Genomic DNA, 15,768 nt, shown 5'->3' on the forward strand with positions numbered 1-15,768 from the left:
TTTACATACAATGCAACAAGATTATTATTATTAATTAACAATTAATAATTACCTTAATAAATAATAATATTCTTGTTGCATTGTATGTTAATGACCACCTTTGGATAATAAGCTCAAAAGCACCATGGCTTAAATTAGCTGTGTAATTACTAGCTTTTGAAAGGGCACCAAATATCACAAAATAGATAGGAAATACGTACGTATGGATGGTGCGATTCTTCCGAAAAATCTAGAACAAGCGCTCCGTCCAATAAGGAGAAAAAAGTAACAATTTTACATTCGGGATCAGAAAACGGTTGTATCCGAAATTAACAGCGTTTTGCAGCAAGCGAAATTAACCAATAGCGGCGGAGTCTAGCTTTTAATAGCTACTCCACTGAACCACTAAATAGAATTCTTAATGTAGTTAATAAATTCGGCACTATTTATTGAAATGTACGTCCAAATTTATATTGATTGATTACTAAAACTATGGAAAATACCTCTAAAATCGGAAGACAAAAGAAAAACAACTATATAAAACACTCACCGGAAAAAATAATATAGATAATGAATTTGAAAAAGCGATATGACATCTTAACAATATCTCACTCAGGCAGAAACACATTTCATAAAAACTGTATTTCTAGCAAATGGTCGTTGTATATTTTTTTAAATGCATTTAAATGTAATTTAGTGGATTCCTGTGACATAGAATTTTAGAAACGAATTGCGTTAAATGCAAAGATCTCTGAAACACTCTGATGATGTTTCATCGTTAGTTTATTTCTGTACCTTTACAGGGTGGATGGTACTTCTAGGAATAAGTCGCTGTCTTAGCAAACTCGACGAATCAAGATTATGTAAAATTTTCATAACAACAACAACAACAAGCAATATGTTTAAAAGCAGAACTTTTCTTTGTCCCGTTTTAAGCCAATTAACCTGACCGTAAGCAGCAGATACATTACATATTTCCATAATAGAACGCACACAACCTCTTAAAACGGTGAAAATTTGGCAACGACGGTTCGTAAAACTAACACACTTTTGGGTATTCGTAAAGCACCTTGTCGGTCTACAATACAGAAATTTGTGGAAAAATTTGGGCTGTTCGGACAAGCTAGTGATGTGAAGAATAAAAGCTGTGCACGTCGCTCAAGAACAACTAAGAGTATTGCTGCTGTAGCCCAAAGTGTTAAAGAAAACCTCGTGGTTCTTTGTAATTGGGCATTCCAAAAACGTAGTTACACCGTATTTTACACAAAGACTTGGGTCTTAAATCTTATAAAGTTCACTGTACCTGTTCAAGTACCTACCACACAAGTAACGAAACCATAAATTTTTCTCTCGAAAAGTTTCCGGACAGCGTTATGTCTGGAAAAGGTGATCACAATTGGCCAATTACAGTTGCAGGGTCAAACAATTTAAAACTAAATTGAAGCAAATATATGTCGGACATCATAAGAAATAATCGAAATACTATAATAAAAATAATAAAATAGAAACAGAAACCCGGAGTGGTGGCTTATGATGGCGGGCGAGGCGATATAGGGTTGGACTTATCGGACATACACAGTGCTGTGGGTTCCCATGGGTCCACAATATTACGAATGATACATAGAATTATAACTGTTTAGGTTAGACCGATAAATAATGCAAGTCACAAATAAACATTCCAAACATCCAAAACGAAATACGGGAAACTATCGACCACTTAAAGGTAATATATATATATTTTTAAGAAATTTATAAGAAAAGAGTTTTTCGTGTTAAAGACATTCTGCATGAAACAAACATGTTATACGCATTTTTAGTCACAAAATTCTTATAAAAATTTCAATATATCCCTGTTCTCCACTAACTGCTCCATGACTGATTTTCAGGAAAATAGTTCAAGTGAAAAAACAAGAAATGCACTTTCAAACTCATATTACAACCTAGACTATGAAAGTCTTGTAACATATGAAACCCGAGAGTTGTGTTGAGAGTTGTCTTTGCATCTGCGGCCCAACAAAAATACCATCTTTTTTCTTGGAATCAGATATGACTGGAAATTTCTCTTACACATATTTGAAACACTGTCCATTTTTGTTTAGAGCTTTAACAATCTGCTTCATCAAGTCACTTTTGATATGAAGAGGAGGAAGTAAAACCTTGTGGAGGTCAACTAAGCCATCGCTTAATACATTTTTGTTACCAGGTGTAAGGCTTGTTCTAGAGGGCCATTCTAAAGTAGAAGTAAAAAGAATCATCCTAGAGACCTCAACGTACACAGTGGACGAGTTTTTTACTTTATTTTAAATTCAATTTTAATAATTATGTCTGTGTTTGTCACAAATTTTAAATGTAAACCCTATCTATTGGGTTACTTAAACACGTAACGACGGGCAAGACGACAGGTTCCTAGTATCACGGGCTTTTGCAAGAGTCCCACCAGATCCCGACTAAGGCCGAGCTTTCCAAGGTTTTCCGCTAGTTGCTTTTCAACAAGGCCAGTCGCCGAGATAATTAGTGGTAAGACTTCAATTGTTCAATTTTTTAGCTCGTGTCAAAGATCCTGATATTTTGTAATTTTTTCAGCGTATACTTTCTACAACTTGTTTTCTGCTGGTACAGCAAAATCTATGATAAAGGCCAATTTTTCATTTTTGTTGATATACAGAATGTCCGGTTTGTTATGCTGTATTTATCTATCAGTTACAATAATTGTATCCCAGTAAACTTTAGCGGAACCATTCCCTATCACTGGGTTGGGCTTGTACTTATAATACGGCAAAATGTTCTTAATCAAATTATTTTTGTAGCAGATGTTACTATGTACGATTTTCGCTATGTGATTATGTCTTTTGAAGTATTCTTTTATAGCAATTACGCTACATGCTCCGATAATATGCTGTTCAGTTTCAGGCTTCTGACTGCACACTCTGCACAAATCGCTTGGGATGTTCTGCTTCAGGACATGTCAGATATAGTACCTTGTAGGCACCACCTAGGCCTGCACTGCGGATATGACTCCCTCCGTTTCCCGATTCAGTCGACCTTGGGGTATGTATGTGCAAGACAGTTCCCTGTCGATGGCATTACAGCGAAGTACGGCTGCGAACCGCCCATGGAATTCTTTACTTATCCATTCTTGAATCCTTTCTTCCTCCTGATTAGAGATAGCAAACGCTACATCGTTGGCTAAATTGAGCGGAGCGAAGTTTTCGCCTGACCGCATTATTGCATCATGGATAGGTACATTGCAGCTTTTGAAATATTTTACCAGTTTTTCTTTTTGTTTTAGGTGACGCGCTCACAGACATTCTGCCTAATGATATATAGTCGCGCGGTAAAGTAATTCGGATGATGGCTTCTATATGAGGTAATGGAGGAAAAACTAGATGAAAGGCTGCGTAAGTTAAAGATAAACTTTCCTCATTATATTCTTCCATGCAAAATTTAGAACCAAAGATCGAAAAAAATTGCGAGGCCATTGTCGGTGTCCAGATTAGATAATCTGGAACAAAAATATAAAAATAACTGTGTCCGCATTTGTGGACTTAAAACTGACGACTCCAGTGACCTTCATTTGGTCAGCCCGTTGTTAGAAAGCACATTAAAAATTCCGTGTTTTAATGATTTGGATTTTGTGCATCCTATTAAAATCAAAAACAGAGTTCAAGACCGGGCAACGATACTAGTGCGTTTTGCATCCCATATTAACAAAAAGTACCATTGTAGCTGAGAGAAAAAGGCTTAAAAACAAGGGTGTGATAATTTATGAAGATCTAACTTCAGTACGAATTACTTGTCGCGTCGAAAAAGAAGTATGGAAAAAATGTTTGGTCCGTGAATGGTAAAATTTATTATTGGGATTCTGTCAATAATTGTAAAACACTTATCTCGCAAAAATAATATTATTTAACTATATTGTCATGTCATTAATATGTTAATCTTATAGTTGTGTGAATACTGCTGGTACTGTTTACTATCGGTGCAGTTGCTTTAAACTATTTTTTGAGGGTACTAAAAATAGAAATGTATTTCGGAATCTCGTGTTTTTTTTTGGTTTGCTAATAAATAATGTTTAGATTTTTTATTCTTCAATACGATATGGTAAAGATGGTCTCATTCGAATTGTACATTTGCACACAAATTTATTTGGATAAATAATACATATATGTGATGTGTTGTTGTGATGTGTTGTATATATTATTTTGATTTAAACTCTGTATATTAATATATTATCTGTATATTAGTACTTAATCTAATTTGGAGTATTTATAAATTATAATAGTATCTTTAACTTATCCCCTCTTTTGTGATTATTTGTTTTTTGTTTATTGAGATGATTGTCAGAGTTTTTTTTTATTTTATTTATGGGAGTTTCTTAGAATTAACGAGTGGTCTATATTTAATAACTTGATAGGGAACAATACTTTTTTTTTCTCGTTACACTGGGAATTGTTTATGTATAAATGAGTAAATGTATAAATGAGTGACCTAAAGCTTAAAGTGGGACATTTAAATTTACGTTCAATATTTACATGTTTCCTTGAGCTTAAATCCATAGTGGAAGAGCACTATTTGGTGTTTTATTCCTTACAGAGGCGTGGCTTTCTGCTGGTGACGATGTTGATGTTTTTAGCATTCCTGGCTATAGATTTCTTCACAAAGATTGAGCTGGTAGGGGGATTGTGGTTGCCGCCTATGTTAAGAATAATTTAGTAACGGAATTGATTACACTTGATTTCAATATAACAAATTATCTTGAATTTTTAATTTTTGAAGCTAAGTTGAAGAATAAACACTATGCATTCTGCGTATTTTATCGCCCCCCCCAAATACAAATTTTAATGCTATAGCAAGTGACTTTGATAATATTTTTTCTAGCATTTATCCGGCTACAGATGAAATAATTTGTTTGGGTGATTTCAATATTAATTTATTGAACCTCACTAATCCTCCAACTAAACTGTTTGAAAATTACAACTTTCTTCAAATAGTTAGGGAGCCCACTAGAATGTCCAGATGAACTGTTTCTTTGCAGGATTTTAAAATAACTCGTTTACACAATGATAAACGTTTAAGAAATTTCACTGTGTCTGTGGTACGAAGGAAGAAGTGGGATTATTTAAAGACTATTTGTTTTAGAAAAAAAATCAAAAAAGACTTTAAGATCACTAAACAGGTGTTTCAGTAAGAAATCTGATATTCCAATTAGCTGGGCAAATCCAAATCAAATTAGTGCATATTTCGGCAAAATTCTACAAAGTGCCTCTGACTGTGATACCAAAGTTCATTTTTATAAAAATAATACTTATTTGAATGATAATGCTCGATTTTCTTTTCATATCGCAGAAATATCTGATATTCACAAAATAATTCAAGACATACGCACTGATGCCGCAGGCGAAGATAATATAAATATTTAAATGTTAAAACACTGCACACCTTTAATCCATAAATATGTCGCGTTTATAATTAACTGCTGTATTGAGTTAAATTATTTTCCAGATTAATGGAAAGCCCTTACCTAAGATAAAAAATCCAACAAATTTTAATGATCTTAGAATTATCAGCATTTTACCTGTTCTGTCTAAAATTTTTGACAAAGTTTTATACAAATAGCTATTTAACTATTGTATTGTTAATAATGTCATACCCGAATGTCAATGTAGCTTTAGGCAAGATTTCAGTACTTCGGTTGGTTTAACAGACGATATAATTCCCGCTATTGGATATACTCTTGGATTTTTCAAAGGCTTTTGATACCGTTAATCATGCACTTCTATTAGCAAAACTTGAATATTATGGACTTTCACAACAGTCGATTGATCTGATAGCATCCTACTTTTCTGACAGATTTCAAAAAATTGTGTATAGCGGCGCGGTTTCAAAGCGAGTTCAGATTTTGTCAGGTGTTCCGCAGGACTCTATCCTCGGGCCTCTGTTTTTTATTATTTACACAGCTGACATTTTGAGGACCTTGCGGCACTGTGAGGTCCAGGTCTATGCCGATGATATGCAGATTTATTTTCACTTTAATTACTCTGATTACGAAAATGCATAAAGGATAATAAACGAGGCCCTGAATATATTAAAACAACTTTCCTCAGAACATAAGCTTAAACTTAATCCTCTAAAATTTAATTTAATGCTTTTCGGTCCAAAAATTAATAAACATTTTCTAAATGATAATGTGGATATTCGTCTTGATGGTATCAGGCTTTCAGTGGTCAGCTCTGCGAAAAATTTGGGTATATATTGGATACGGAGTTGCGCTTTAGGGAATATATTAAAATTCTAATTCAAAGATCATATCTTTCATTAAAAATGATATATTAATTTGACTAATAAAAAAAAGCCGTTTATTATTATTATATTATTAAACATATATATTTTTCGCGGTCCCGGTAAAAGTTTGATGTGACCTCAAGTGCCAGTAAAGAAATCTGCACTTTAACAATTCGGATGAATTCTTTGGAAGGTGCAAACCTCTAATTAAACCATTTGATTCCCTCTGGTTAACCACTTCGGGCTCTCTGGGTCAGGTCGGGTAGTAATTTGATTCTTCTGATTCTGGCGATATGACGTTTTCTAGTTCTTTTGGCGCCGCAGGTATTGGTGCATCTGGTCCATAAGGAACTGGTCGAATAGCAGAGTCAAGATTGGGATACACAATTTGTTTCATATTTTTTTCTGTTGAACATATTCAGCACTGTCATTCCTAGACTTTCGCCATACCATAGGAACACCAGGCTTCCTACCTACATTTCTTCCTACCTAATGCTCCAACACAAATGGAACAAACAGTATGAGGAGTCCAAAGTTTGTCTTGGTCTTAAATTATTACTCTAAAATAAGCGTAGTAGACATTTTTCACAAAGAAGTATGTTGTACTACAACATAACTACCACAGATATAACAAAAGTTGTTCGGATTGTTCACACAATCTCTTCTTTCCATGTTTATACATTCCAGAACATTAGAAATAAGAACACAACAGTCGCGAACGCAGTAGCACGACGACCAATACAACCAAACTGCATATAATACACATATAATATTATCCAGTGTTTCCAAATTACATTTAATTTCATAAAAATCATGGCTAACATGGACCAAACATATTAATGTCATAAGTATGTAAGTGTACTAATAAAATAACATTTTAAAGATATAGAGCGCTATAAAAAAATTATGTTCACACTAACTAGTACGTGCCTTTCTACGGTGGGGCAATTTTATCGCATAGCTACGTACTGAGCGCGGCGTAGTGTTTTGAGAAACCCGATCAAACCTCCAACTACAGAATGGTTGCCGGAATACTCAACCTGGACGATGTCAACGTTGGCGAACAAGTCAGGAATATTACGAAAATATCAAATCACGAATTCTAGCCAGGGTGAGTATACGAGAAGGCTTTTCCTAAAACGAACATACTTGTGCTATATTTCCGCCCAATTTTAAAAGCTATTAAAGCACTGTTAGGCGAAAATGTTAAAAAATCAACATCGCGAAGGGATGCGATATTTTTTGCTTATCTATAGTTTATAGTTTATCGTCCTCAGTATTCGATAAAATGAATCGAGGTTAGAATATAGGATATACTAATTTATTACCGCAGATCTTGAACAGTTATAACTATTAAAGTGGCTTTGTATTGTTTGTAAGTAAAATATTTGATAGAAACGTTTTTTTATTCTATTAGCATCTTGCTAATATGCCTTTTGCAAAAAAAGATATAAAAGTATTTTAGAATGTACCACCCCAATTTCCGAGCATCCTGTATAACTAAAACTGACTCCATTGCACGTCATCTTGGAATTTTGTTGGTAGATCAGTAACAAAATAATTCATTGAAAACGTCACGCGAAAGGATTATTCAATAATTTTTGTAGAAATTGATAACGTTATTTTTATGTATTTAATAAATATATAACGGAATATTCATTAAATAAAATATTTTTTAATATATTTTATCTATTTATCAACTTACCAGTAATTACTGGTTCTAAGCTAATTTTCATTTAATAATAATAAACATATTGCAGTAAGTTGTTCTTCAATCTGATTGACTTCAATCTGACTGAAAAAGTCAACTAACCAAAACGATAGCAAGTTCAATTCATCAATAACCGACGCAAGGGGAATGCAGAAGTTTGGTCAATAATATTAGAGTTGCTTGTGGAAGTTTCTTTGAAAAATGAACTAGAAATCTCATCTTCCATAGATATTGTATATTTCTGGAGTTGTACATAACATACTCGATTGAATATCTCTTCATTGCGATATTTTTCACTCGAATGGTCAATCATATATTTAGGTAATGGCTTATTTCTAAAACAATGACAAGTTCAAGAAGATAACTCAATGCACATACACTTAAATGGTTTCCTTTTACAATTTTTGGGCAGGTGATATTTGAAATGTTGCTGTGATCACAAACACTGCTCAAAACTATAGGGATTGAACTAAAAAAATGCGTTCAGGCTTTGGAATATTGGAAGTTTTGATTTTTTAATTATTGAATTGAATTTCATTAGCTGCTTGAGATGGCTGTGTGTTTGGGACAGACTCGACATTTCAAATGGTTTTCTCTTTTGGGATAATACGTGGCGCAAGGATGATTTTTCCGTATACGCAAGTTGGTGCGATGATACATTTACAGTAGATTTAGTGTCGGCAAGTTGGGAAGAGTTTGAAGGTTTCACTAGTGTTGACAGTAGTTGTCGTTATTGTAAAATAATTTATTGATTAATCAAAGTGAACAACCGCTATTGAATTCAATTTGCCTAATCGCCGTCAGAGGGAAACTTATGAGAATACGGAGAGACGAATGTAAGATAAATTTTCTCATATAAGGAATTGATAAGGAATTCGGGAAGCGTTTGTTGGCTGCTATCCCATACAATGCAAATATCGTCCACATATCTTTAAGCTTGTACCATGATGTAAATAACTATTATATAAAAAATGTCTAAATTCAGAAATTCTATTTCCTAAGTAGGATAAATATTAGTGAATTTCACTAAACCAACATATCTGTCTGTGCGTAGGAAAGATGTTGCTGCCCCGCACGATATAGTTGTGGAATTGTTGAAACATCTGTCGTACAGCGCGACTATAAAACTTGCTCTATTTCCCGCACGCAAATTTGCAGATAAATAAACATTAATAAACTTACTATTAATAACAATCATTCAATAAACATTAATATATTTTGGAATAATGGAATTCACATTAATAAATATAAATACATATTTAAGAATAAACATTATTTGAGGAATACACCGGCGTTGCCACTCTCTCTGGTTGGGGTTCAACGGAAAAGTCTATACAACCCAATACACTGCAGTACGTGGATTTGACTGTAATAAGTATCGACGGTAAGGCACTGATTGAGCAAGTCGACGATGTGAACTAAAGTTACCGACAAAAACACAGCACCTATTTTCTTTAAATAATTGTAATAACGCTTTTTTAAAAGATGAAATGAGAGCTTCTTGTTGTATCTCTTCAATGTATCTTCCGCAAAAGTTAGATTTGTACATCCTTGTCTACAAATTACAACCAAAATCATCACAACTCATTCGTTACGTCTTCGATAAACTCGCTCCGGCCCATTTCGCGATGATTCATCCGCCAAATCTTAATCGATTCACACGATGACGAAGAAGCAATTGTCGCCCTAGAACAGGACAACGGCAATTAAGTCCAGCTTTCTTACACCATGTTCTAATAGTTATTTCAAAAAAGTTTTTCCAAGTACCCGCTGTAACTTAAAGCCCTGTTTTCCTAGCCCGCTCTGGTTTATTAAACACTCGCTCCGCTCAACTGCCGTTTTCCACAAAACATCATATAAAAACTTTAACAAATTTGCAGAAGAATAAGAATAAACAGTAATATTAATAGCAATCATTCAATAAACATTAATTAACTATGGAATATTGTATTCCATTATTATTCCATTAAAAAATATTAATACATATTTAAGAATAAACATTATATTATTTTTTAGTCACTATCAATGCTCATCAGACTTATTTTCACTTTGCGTTTCTTGACTCGTTTTTAACATAGTTTTTAATTCTTGTGGCAAAAACTCATTTCTCCTTTTTTTTTTAATTTTGGAAGGCTTGTTATATAGCGATCTGATAAAGTTAAAAGCATTTTCATCATATCTTCTAAAGTTTTCATTCTAGAGTTAGTGAAGAAAGTGCTTGGAGTTCTTATTGCGGAATATTGAAAGCACTAACCAATATTCCCCCGTGAATAAAAATTTTGTGAAAACTCTGAGGTCTGTAGTATATCCGACATTTAATTTAATATTTCGTGATAACCACGATAACATTTATTACCTTTTTTATTTTCATTTGGTCAAGGTTCTCATAATTGTCCAAGTCAGTCATATCACGAATATAATTAACAACTACGCCCTTTTCTTGTCTCCATATTTCTAATATGGTCCGAAGAGAGATAACAACCGCCAACCTAAAAAAATAAAAGCATAACTTTGTAGATTACAGCCAGTTACAGATCAATATATCATAAATGGAAATTACGAAATGTAATTAGAATAATACGGTTTAGATTACTATTAATAAGCGCCAAAAGCAGTAGTTCTTGTCCATAAAAAACAGAGAATAAATAGCATTTAACTAGATAAGGTATATTTTGGTGACACTCTTAACCGCACATATTATGAATAACTACGTACAAATTCACTTAGAACATAATATTTATATATATTTACCCATTCTATAACCATCGCGAAGAAATTCACACTTCACATTCACAACGCACTACTATACAACTTGCACAAATGACATCCAAAACTAAGTGCCTGACGAAACGCTGAGTGATAAAAAAATCCAGTTTTAACAGGTACGCAGTGGGCTTAGTGTTTGCGAATCGTGTTGAATTTTCCCCATTTCATGTTAGACCGTTTGCAAACAATTTTTTTAAAGAGGTACGACTTAAAATATTGCATTTTTTTTTCGCATTTATCGGAGCCAGATAATCAACACTGACCTTCGGGCGCTGGTGCCAAATAAACTCATGACTCAAATGCCGTTTACAGCACTTATCGCATACTAGTATATTATTAAACACAAACATCTACAAGTTTTCGGTGGTACAGAGTCCACCCGTTTTTGAAGTTTAAAAACTGATTTATAAATGAATGGAAAATACCATGATACGATATTAATACATGATTTAATAAGTTTTTAAGAATTTTACGTAAGTAGATTTCACGTGATTCATTTATATGAGCGAAGAAGTAAACATAGTTATCACTAATATTGTCTCCTCTCAAGGCGCTTGAAGTGTATTACTGAACTCCAAACGTTTTTAGAGTGTAACCACAACATCAATAAAGTCATTTTCGGGACAAACCCTCTCGATCTGGTAAACAAGGTTTGCAAAGGTTCAGCAGCGCGTGAGATGGCTTTCAGCGGTGATTCTGGAGGTCCTTTGGCGATCAACGGTACCGTTATTGGGGTGGTTTCTTGGGGAGTCAGCGGATGTGGGACCGACCTCACCCCCAACTGTAAACGTCAAAGTCTTGAAATACATCGACTGGATTGAAAAACATTCTAGCGGCGCTGTACCGTCTGGTTTGTAAACTTTTATAAGCCAGGAATAAAATTTTAATGAAAAAAAATCTAGCTATTATTTATTTATTAACTATAGATTTTGCGGTCAGATTCAATTGCTACATAAAACTTAGGAAAAATGCACAGGAGAGAGAAATAAATATCTAAAGTAAGCTATGTGATGTTATGTTATACTTACTTAAATCTGATTTCCAAACCTACCTTCGGTAGTAAAAAAATCCAAATGCTCGTTCTCATTGGCCAGCCGGGCTGCCATTGCCTTGCGTATAGGTGCCAAAAACCAAATTTTTGACAGAATAGTCTGCATAGAGAGACAAAAACAAATGGAATTAATAAGTTGAGACGCAACTTAAAAGCTATATAGCGAAGAAAACGGCGCTAAACTTGTTCGATTCGACGAATATGACATTGACAGGATTCCATAGAGATGAAGCATATCCCAAGTGCGGTCGAACCAGAGCACAATATAGGAGTTTTATGGAATTTACGTTTTGAAAATGTAATGACGACCCCTTAATAAAGCCTAACATTTTATAATGATTAAAGGTAAAGCCGCCAAGATCTTTAAGATTTTAGGTTTTCATCCATCCAAGTAGGCATTTTGAGAAATTGGGGTGCATACCATTCAAGTGACACCGTTCTAAATCCTCCTGTAAACGAAAATGATGTTCACGAGTTCCAATAATCGAGAAGACCTTTAGCTCATCTGCAAAAAGAAGATAATTAACATTATGGAAACAGACAGCTATATCATTTGTAGATATGAGAAAGAATAGCGACCCTAAGTGAGAGTCCTGAGGCGCCCCCGAATAACTGGAAAAGGCTCCGACAAGTAATTTCTATTCCACCAACCTGACGGCGACGCGCCAGATACGACTCGATCCACTTCAGAAGTCGGCCTGTAATTCCTTCGCACACAGTTTGCCAAGCAACACTGCTTAATTGATCCTATCAAATGCTTTGCAAAAATCAGCGTCAACCTGATATCCCGCTTCCAAAGCTCCAACGCTTGAGTCCGTGTACTTAATTAAATTCAAAGTTGTTGACATTCCCGATTGAAAGCCATATTGATGATCTATAATTGTATTTTTGAAAATGGGATTAAAAATTGTGTTATTAAGTTTTCGAAAAACCTTGGTATGGCACTTAATATAGACATGGACTATAATTTATAATATCGGGACGTTCCCTTGTTTAATAGATGGAAACAATGTAACATGAAACATGTAACACTCAGGGCCAAGTCCCTTACTTGGATTGAGTATACTCAATTTGGTGTAGATCTCAGAAACTTAACTTAACTGAAAGGGGGGTTTAAGTTTTTGTTTACATACATAACTTTGAAATAATCCGCAAATAAATTCGCTTCGCCAGAACCTATTTCAAAGCAGTATTGTGATATCTAAAGCGATTTGGCAAAAAATATTAGTGCTGCGCTGTGAATTTATATAAGTTCCAAAATGATTTAATATTTTCTGGAAGCCTCGACTCTGTATTCTGGACAAAGTTTCGGCTGAGCAAAACAGATCCTTGCAAGCCTTCCTGAGACTAGAGAATTCTCGATAATGGTCAATGGTAGAATTAGAATCCTTAAATTTTTTGTATGCCATTTTTTTCAAGAGAATTTTGCATTTTAAGTCTCGTGTAAGCCACTTAGGAAACTTGCTCGGAGCTAGCTTTTTGAAGGGTACAAATCTTTCGATTATCGTGTAAAGAACATTATAAAATAAAGCACATCGTCAAGAAATCAATCCCTCTACCAATCAATGGAACACAGAGCATCGTTTATTAGAAAGTAATCCGCATTCTTAAAATTATAAAAATATGATTCGGTAGTGACGCCTGAAGCATAGTTGCAATAATTATTAGTTATCTCGAGAGAAAGAGTGGGATGGTAGCTCTGTGACCGAACTAACTCGCAAAGGGCCCTCTCAACCATCAGGGACTGATCAGGAGCAAAAATCATATCCAAGCAGCGCTCTCTTGCGTTAACAACCATATTTTGTTTGAAAAAAAAATTGATTAGAACAAAAGTCTTTCACCAAGTGCAACATTCTAGTAATTGACCGGATTACCGCGCCGATCGGGGAGGGCGTTGAGTCCATACGGCTTGCGGAACATTGAAATCGCCAGCACGGCACATCTGTATATTTCCGCTATTCTCGGCGATTATGTTGCGCTCTCTGCAAACAACTCGTGGACTGTCAGTGGAGATGATGGGGATATGTAAACAGATTACAAGATCAGTCGTCGACTTCCTTTTCCGATGGAAACAAAAATTTGTTCAATCTCATTAGAGCTTTGAATCCGTCTTGAACTCATTGAGTGATGCACTGCAATTAAACATTCCCCTCCCCTGGAGTTAGCACTGGTACTTGCTGAAAGATCCACCCGATAGACAACATACTCGTCCATACCCAACGCCGTATCAAAGTAACTGCCCGTCAACCACGTCTCCGACAAAATAATTATCTTATATGAAGATACTGAAGCACTGCTCCTTAAAGTTAGAAGTTTAGCTCTTCGCCCTCCACAGTTTTGATAATAAATCGCCAATATCTAGCGTAGATATGTTCGCGCTCACTACTTTTTTAACTGAATATTACATATTTGATCACTTAATCAGCCTCTGCACTAGCCTTGAGTCGTTCGAGCTCAGCCTAAACTGCATTAAACGTTTTTACCTAGGCCGAAGTCAAATATTCATATTCTGTCACGTGCTCCTTACTTTGAATAACTCGTAACGGACGAATGCTTTTTTCATGTGGACTACCAAAACGGGATACTACTTGTGGTGTACCAGGATCCAGCCAAATCTCTCAGTATCTGATCACCCTTAATTTTAATTTCGGCCTTCGAATGTAAAAAAAATCCGTTACTTACCAATAAAATGATCTAACGGACAATTTCAAAAGACACACAAAAGGAGTTTAGGGATTTCAGTGTTAAACATAAAACACAAAAAAAAATTGTCAATTTTTGTTGCTTTGACAGTTAGCATCAGTGTAGTGTGGGTAGCGTCATCCACAGGCGATGTCTTAAAATAATTGCCCATTTGGGTGGGTGACATAACATGGAAAGGTTTAGAATCGTCAAAACCAATGCATTGACATTTAAATTCCACGTATTTAATACACTGTCAAAGTAAAGTGTTGTGTATTTTTCTTACTTCTGAACTAATATCTACACTTACACTACCAATATAAGTAGATAATTAATTTATTAAATAATTAGAAACACATGTATAGCGCAACGCTGGCTAATGTCCATTTTTCCTTATTTTCTAATGCGCATGGGACCCTCAGGCACAGCACTTTTTTCTCCCTGTTCGAGCTTTCGTATAAAGGTACTTGGATATATTTATCGTCGCCCGGATTTCTCTGAAAACAAACATATGAAACGATTATAATATTTCTTGTAGCTCTGGGGTTAGAGGAGCAAGTGAAACCCGATAATTTTCTTTCAACAGAAAGATCTCTTATTAATTATTGACATATCCCCTAAAAAATATTTTACCGGTAATATCTTTAAATATTACAATTCGCTGATTTCGAGTTTTCAACATAAGTTAAGAAAGCTCGAAAATGTTATTTCTTGGAATGTTTTCATTAATATTACAGAATAAAACCATTTATTTTAAAACACAGTTTTTACATTTAGTGACTCCTAAAAAGATAAACTGGTAAAAAACAACAGGCAATAGCAAATTCTGGTTCTTACCATTGCGTTTCTTTAAAAAAACCGTCCACAATTTCAGATTTATTTTTTTCATTACGTAACTCATTCTTAACAAGATGTCTTTTAGCAACGTCGAAATCTACCGACAGTTCAACATCCATTTTGCTTCAAACATAGTATAGATTTTAAAATTTCATTCTATTATTAAGATGACACAATTAAATTAGAACAAAAAAAAATTCATATTTTCACAGTTATTTATTACTTTATGACAGCTGTTTCGACAACACCGCGATAAAACAGCAGTCACAATGCAATAAATAGCTGTGAAAATATTAACATTTTATTTGTTTTAATTTAAATAGATTAAATAGATTAAATTAATAGAGTAAATAGATTTTCATTATGTAAAAGCCGCCTCTGTTCAATTATAATAGATTATAATAGATTATATATCGACAATATTTGGAACAAAATATCGTTTTGAACATCCAATCAAATA

The 15,768-nt window shown here is 34.4% G+C and overlaps 1 protein-coding gene and 1 long non-coding RNA gene across 3 annotated transcripts in view; both read right to left on the minus strand.

Moving 5' to 3' along the window:
* Positions 1-9,265: 9,265 nt before the first annotated feature.
* Positions 9,266-10,913, minus strand: LOC132705457 (uncharacterized). Its single transcript, XR_009619434.1, has 3 exons — positions 10,724-10,913; positions 10,329-10,461; positions 9,266-9,658 (listed from the first exon to the last, which is right to left on the minus strand). It is a non-coding gene; the product is annotated as an uncharacterized LOC132705457 (long non-coding RNA).
* A 3,814-nt stretch (positions 10,914-14,727) lies between these two features.
* The window catches only part of LOC132705627 (cytoplasmic dynein 2 heavy chain 1), a 110,222-nt gene continuing 109,181 nt past the window's right edge, over positions 14,728-15,768 (minus strand). For both annotated transcript variants that reach the window (XM_060676327.1, XM_060676326.1), the window contains one exon: positions 14,728-14,968. In XM_060676327.1, the coding sequence (XP_060532310.1) occupies positions 14,819-14,968 (150 nt within the window). In that variant the 3' untranslated portion in view covers positions 14,728-14,818. The remainder of the gene's footprint in view (positions 14,969-15,768) is intronic.

The sequence above is a fragment of the Cylas formicarius genome, unplaced genomic scaffold, assembly GCF_029955315.1.
Source record: "Cylas formicarius isolate icCylForm1 unplaced genomic scaffold, icCylForm1.1 PGA_scaffold_7__23_contigs__length_41026272, whole genome shotgun sequence".
In the NCBI taxonomy this organism is placed as follows: domain Eukaryota; kingdom Metazoa; phylum Arthropoda; class Insecta; order Coleoptera; family Brentidae; genus Cylas; species Cylas formicarius.